This window comes from Triticum dicoccoides, chromosome 2A, assembly GCF_002162155.2.
Source record: "Triticum dicoccoides isolate Atlit2015 ecotype Zavitan chromosome 2A, WEW_v2.0, whole genome shotgun sequence".
NCBI lineage: Eukaryota > Viridiplantae > Streptophyta > Magnoliopsida > Poales > Poaceae > Triticum > Triticum dicoccoides.
Genome location: NC_041382.1, coordinates 716009749 through 716016317, shown reverse-complemented (window position 1 = coordinate 716016317; position 6569 = coordinate 716009749). Strand labels below are relative to the sequence as shown.

Genomic DNA, 6569 nt, shown 5'->3' with positions numbered 1-6569 from the left:
GTGCTATGTACGGTCATCGCTGGTGAATCCGATGGTGCCTTCATCGGGTCGGATCGAGTCCTGCCATCCTCCTGCCACCTCCTTTAGGCATCAAGGGGGGATGGTGTGTCGACAAGAGAAGCTTTTGGGAGCAGTTGTTCTTCCGAGGTGACCGACATAGATCGAGACGCGGCGAGGTTTTCGGTTTTTGGGTTTCTTTTTGTTTTGTTGTTGTGTTGTCGTGGGTAGCCGGGTGTGGAGTTGTGCTACACTGGTTGTTCGCAGCGAGTGGTAGTCGTCTTGTACTTACAATTCTCTTCTTCTATAAAGCTATGATACGTAATTTGCATACTCTCAAAAAATAATAATTTATTTCACGATGCATCTACTAATATTGATTCATATTATGAATGTTGATATTTTTAATATAAAAATTAGTTAAAGTTTAACCTTGACTGCAAAATAAAAAGAAACGGAGGGAGTACTAAACAACATATTGTTTCTTCAGATCAGGAACAGCACATGCACCATCGTATGATCACGAGGTCAGACACGCGGCGGCTGATTGGATAGGGTGTGCAGGGATTCTATGTTTAGAGACCAGATCCGAAGATTTCAGTCGCTGGGTCCGCCCTCGTACGCCACGCGTGAGGCGCGCCAGCGCTCCCGCGCGCCCCCCGCGGGCTCGTATACGCATCCGCACGTCCGCACGTCGCTGCTCTCCAGTCTCCAGTTCCGCCGTGATCCAGGCACAGCCCAACTGCCCCAAGCCGATCGACGCCGGCATGCCCTAAACTGCGCAGACGGCGTGCTGCTCACCTAGGAGGAGCTAAGTAGCTGGCCAAGTCGAGTCGACACAGGATCTCATTCTCCGCTAGCTAGCCGGGGTCGCGCGCCTTGCGGGTGAGGAGGCGAGCTCGCTCACCAGCCAAGTCGATCATGGAGCCGCGGCCGCGCCCGCTGGCCGTCGCCGTCAACGCGCTGCTCTGCGTCCTCTCTCTCTGCGTGTCCGCGGCCGAGGCCGAGAACGTGACCACCTACGACGCCAAGAACTTCGGCGCTAAAGGCAACGGGGTCGACGACGATACCAAGGTACGTGCGTGCGTGTTCGTTTCCTCCATAGATTGATCGTCTAATTTGTTCCCTTCTTCGTTGGTATGGTATGATCTACGTTGTGCTCGATCGATCGATATCCATACGTGCGTGCGATTCATGTTGGCGGCGCGCATGCATGCAGGCGCTGGTGGCGGCATGGAAGAAAGCGTGCGGGACGCCTGGCACGGTGACGCTGGTGATCCCGCCGGGGACCTACTACATCGGGCCCGCGCATTTCCACGGCCCCTGCGAGGCCCTCGCCATCACCTTCTTGCTCCAGGGGGTGCTCATGGCGGCAACGGATCTGAAGCGTTTTGGCAATGACTGGATTGAGTTCGGGTGGGTGACAAACCTCACCGTGGTCGGCCAGAACGGCGGCGTCATCGACGGCCAGGGCGCCGCCTCCTGGCCATTTAACAAGTGTCCCGTCCGAAAGGATTGCAAAGTCCTTCCCACCGTGAGTATCCTATCCACCCATGCATGTTACAACATGAAAACTACTAAAACGAAACACACATGCAATTACAAAATACTTATTGAGTATGATTGATGAGAATAACATAAGTAAAACATTTGACTTTTAATTTTGCATGCATGTTGCGTGTTGAGGTGGGCCATTTTTCATGGCGTGATGAGATGACACGGTTGCATGTTGAGATAAATATGTTAGTGAGAATCAACTATTTAGTTATAATAACATCTGATCTGACGATTAAAATGTCTAAATGGATGGCGTGCAGAGTGTGATGTTCTTGAACAACCAGAACACGGTGGTGCGCGACATCACCTCGGTGAACAGCAAGTTCTTCCACATCGCGCTGCTGCACAACAACAACATGAGGATGAGCAACCTCCGGATCCATGCGCCCGAGAACAGCCCTAACACGGACGGCATCCACATCGAGCGGAACACCGGCGTGATCATCTCCGACTCCCGCATCGGCACCGGCGACGACTGCATCTCCATCGGCCAGGGGAACCACAATATATACATCGCCCGTGTCCACTGCGGCCCAGGCCACGGCATGAGCGTTGGTAGCCTCGGCCGCTACGTCGGTGAGGGCGACGTCACTAGCATCCACGTCACCGACATGACCTTCCATGGCACCATGAACGGCGTCCGCATCAAGACGTGGGAGAACTCCCCTACCAAAAGCCTCGCCGCGCGCATGCTGTTCGAGAACATGGTGATGAAGGACGTGCAGACCCCCATCATCATCGACCAAAAGTACTGCCCTTACTACAACTGCGAGCACAGGTACGTCTCCGGGGTCACCCTCGAGGACATTAAGTTCAAGAACATCAAGGGCACGTCGACATTGCCCGTGGCCGTGCTGCTCCGGTGCGGCGTGCCGTGCCACGGCGTCGTGCTGCAGAACGTCGACCTCATCTACAACGGACAGGCAGGCACCTTGTCACACTGCGAGAACGCCAATGCCACCTACGTTGGCTACCAGCACCCAAAGCCATGCGTCTAGACTAGACGTACGCCCAATTGGGTTTCCTTTTTCTTCTTCTATCTATCTAACTAGCTAGCGTTTTCTAGACGATTTTGTTGTTTCTTTGTTGCTTATATATAGGACCACGAAATAATTATATTTAGTTCACAATAAGTCAGTTCTACCCCCTCCGTTCCCAAATATAATTTTTTTAGAGATTTCAATAAATGACTATATACAGAGCGAAATGAGTGAATCTACACTTTAAAATATATCTACATACATTCATATATTATAGTTCATTTGAAATGCCTAAAAAGACTTATATTTAGGAACATAGGAAGTAATACACACGAGGCTACTGGAAGAGGATCTCTAACTTAATAATTACCAATTGTAATAGTGGATTAGTGGCTCGTCATATACTCAAAGTTAAACAAACCTTCACCCGGCCATCAAATTCGCCATGAAGCTTACCGGCTAGGTTGGTCAAGTCACTTTCCATGCGTGGATCCGGAGTTGAGCCTGGCAAAACCACCTATTGAAGAAAGACGATGTACTTTTAGTTTTGAAAAGTTGGCAAAGGATACATGCCAACGAAGAATGCATAAGAAGCTTGCTCATTAAACGTGTTATCGATGAGCAAATGACAGGCCATGCCCACGGCCGTAGAATTTGATAAATCCATAATGTTTGATAAGGTGAATTTGTAAGAATATTTTATGTGGCCAATGTAAATTATTGTGAGATTTTAATTAAGAGTTCTAGTCTGATGGTTGCTAGAAATAATAGATTAAAATCTGGGTTTTAATTCCCTCTTTTCTCCCTCTGTTTCGAAAAGGGACGCTTTATTACTTAAAATATTTAAGCATTACACCCGGCATCTGCATAATTAAGATGCACAGCCAAACAAAGTCCTCTCGCACGAACGAAAAAAAGGTGAAATACAAACATGTAAAGTCCGTATAACGCCTAAAGCGGAGGTGGGTCAATCCTAAGATCATGCTGCCACCCATGTTGGGTAAAAATATCCCTTGCCGTATCCTTCAATTGTGTACACACCTTCGTAAACAGGTCTCGATTCTCCACGCGTTGTAGAGATAACCATAAACGAAGAGTGCCGGTACATCTATAGATAACCTGCATCAGAGAAGTACTTTTATCATTGAAAACCTTATCATTTCTACATAGCCAAAGCGACCAGATAATGGCAAGCACTCCCACCCTAAGAAGAGTTCTAAACCTATGATCAATCCCATGTAACCAGTTGGCAAATACATTAGCAACACTACAAGGAGGATACAAGCCAGAAGCTATTTGGATGACTGACCATATAGAACGAGCCAATTTGTATTGGAAGAACAAATGTTTTATTGTCTCATCATGGTGCACTAGTAGAAAACAACGCTTTGGTTCAGGCCTGGCCAACCCATTAGTCCCGGTTCAGTCACGAACCGAGACCAATGGAGGCATACGTCCCGGTTTGTGAGCCCAGGAGGCCGGCCGGGCCTCGTGGGGCATTGGTCTCGGTTCGTCTGGAACCTTTTGTCTCGGTTCCAGGCACGAACCGGGACCAATGGTCCACGCTCCTGGCCCACAACCTTCTGTCCCGGCTCCAGCCACGAATCGGAACCAATGAGGTGCCTATATATACCCCATCGCCGGCGAGCAAAGCACTCCACACCGCTCTCTTTTTTTCTGGCTGGCGATGGGGGAGCTTTGTGGTGCTCTAGCTCACCTCCTATGCACATGAGGTGTTCAATGAAATGCCCGAGCCACACTAGTTAAGCTTTCTGCTCTCGAAGCTCGACCTCCAAGCTCCATTTTCCTCGAGATTTGTCTAGGTTTAGCGGTCCGTCAAGTCCCGTCCCCGTCTTCACCACCATCGATTGCCCGCGCCGATCTCGTCGCCGACACCATCGTGGTGAGCCTCTTGTTCTTATCTTCTTTCTAAAAGAAAAAAAAATCTTACTTGTATAATTAGATAAATACTTGTCTAATTTTCTTACTTTTATCCTGGAGACCTATACGGCTCCGGAGTCCGGCGAGCAGCCTCCCTAATCGAAAGGAGGTGTGCCCATTCCGCCGGTGACCTCTGTCCAACCAGAGGCACCGAATACTCTACTGGAAGCGCTGCGAAGCGCTTCCATCATTGAGGAACACTGTATCCTCATGGGTGTAGTGATTGAGAAGATTCAGTCCGTAAAGAGAGGACTGACCGAAGCCTGCACAAGCCTTATAACAGGCTTTGAGGTAAGCAACCCAAATTTATTGATTCGACATAAGGGGAGCCAAAGAATATATTCTCGAGTATTAGCAGTTGAGTTGTCAATTCAACCACACCTGAAAGACTTAATATCTACAACAAAGTATTTAGTAGCAAAGTAGTATGGAAGTAACGGTAATGGTGGCAAAAGTAACAGTAGCAGTTTTTGTAGCAATCGTAACAATGGTAACGGAAAAGTAACTAAGCAAAGATCAATATGTGAAAAGCTCATAGGCAATGGATCAATGATGGATAATTATGTCGGATGCGATTCCTCATGCAACAGTTATAACATAGGGTGACACAGAACTAGCTCGAGTTCATCAATGTAATGTAGGCATGTATTCCGAATATAGTCATACGTGCTTATGCAAAAGAACTTGCATGACATCTTTTGTCCTACCCTCCCATGGCAGCGGGGTCCTATTGGAAACTAAGGGATATTAAGGTCTCCTTTTAGTAGAGTACCGGACCAAAGCACTAACACTTAGTGAATACATGAACTCCTGCAACTACGGTCATCACCGGGAGTGGTCCCGATTATTGTCACTTCGGGGTTGCCGGATCACAACACATAGTAGGTGACTATTGACTTGCAAGATAGGATCAAGAACTCACATATATTCATGAAAACATAATAGGTTCAGATCTGAAATCATGGCACTCGGGCCCTAGTGACAAGCAAGCATTAAGCATAGCAAAGTCATAGCAATATCAATCTTAGAACATAATGGATACTAGGAATCAAACCCTAACAAAACTAACTCGATTACATGGTAAATATCATCCAACCAATCACCGTCCAGCAAGCCTACGATGGAATTACTCACGCACGACGGTGAGCATCATGAAATTGGTGATGGAGGAAGGTTGATGATGACGATAACGACGGATTCCCCTCTCCGGAGCCCTGAATGGACTCCAGATCAGCCCTCCCGATGAAGATTAGGGCTTGGCGGCAGCTCCGTATCGTGAAACGCGATGAATCCTTCTCTCTGATTTTTTTCTCCTCGAACATGAATATATAGAGTTGGAGTTGAGGTCGGTGGAGTCTTAGGGGACCCACGAGGCAGGGGGCGCGCCCTGCACCCTTATGGACAGGGTGTGGGCCCCCTGATGCTGATTCTTTCACCAATATTTTTTATTTATTCCAAAACGTGTCTCCGTGGATTTTCAGGTCATTCCGAGAACTTTTATTTCTGCATAAAAGTAACACCATGGCAATTCTGCTGAAAATAGCGTCAGTCTGGGTTAGTTCCATTCAAATCATGCAAGTTAGAGTCCAAAACAAGGAAAAAATGTTTGGAAAAGTAGATACGTTGGAGACGTATCACCTGCTCTCAGTAACCTTTCAGGACAGACAAACAAGAAATACCACGCATGCACGCATTGTTTAGCTTCTCATCGAGTATAAAGGGAATAATAAATATGTCAGAAAAAGTTTCAGAACATAAAGTCTCATGACTGCCACGTGATTATGACGCAACTGCTTCCGGTTGCATTGAGGGGGCTTCTACCGGAAAACGTTCGATTAGCCATTGTGAAACTATGTGCATTCCTCAATGCAATCTCTCAGAAGGTGATCGATCCAGAAATCCTACCAAGGCTAACGAGTGATGTGTGCAATGTCTTGTCTGTTTCGAGCTGGTGTTCCCACCATCCTTCTTCAATATCATGACGCACGTCCTAGTTCATCTAGTCGACGAAATTGTCATTCTCGGCCCCGTATTTCTACACAATATATTTCCCTTTGAGAGGTTCATGGGAGTCCTAAAGAAATATGCCCGTAA

The 6569-nt window shown here is 47.5% G+C and overlaps 1 protein-coding gene across 1 annotated transcript; it reads left to right on the top strand.

Annotated features, from left to right (window-relative positions):
* Positions 1-918: 918 nt before the first annotated feature.
* Positions 919-2691, top strand: LOC119352015 (exopolygalacturonase-like). The gene is made up of 3 exons (XM_037618768.1): positions 919-1071; positions 1217-1531; positions 1815-2691. The coding sequence occupies exons 1-3, from the start codon at positions 919-921 to the stop codon at positions 2550-2552; spliced, it is 1206 nt and encodes a 401-aa protein (XP_037474665.1). The 3' UTR covers positions 2553-2691.
* The last annotated feature ends 3878 nt before the right edge of the window (positions 2692-6569 follow it).

Bases quoted from the DNA above. Each gene is read 5' to 3' on its own strand.
- LOC119352015 (XM_037618768.1), top strand. From the start codon at position 919: ATGGAGCCGCGGCCGCGCCCGCTGGCCGTCGCCGTCAACGCGCTGCTC. The intron at 1,072-1,216 runs GTACGTGCGTGC...GCATGCATGCAG, and splicing joins GGGTCGACGACGATACCAAG to GCGCTGGTGGCGGCATGGAA. The intron at 1,532-1,814 runs GTGAGTATCCTA...GATGGCGTGCAG, and splicing joins ATTGCAAAGTCCTTCCCACC to AGTGTGATGTTCTTGAACAA.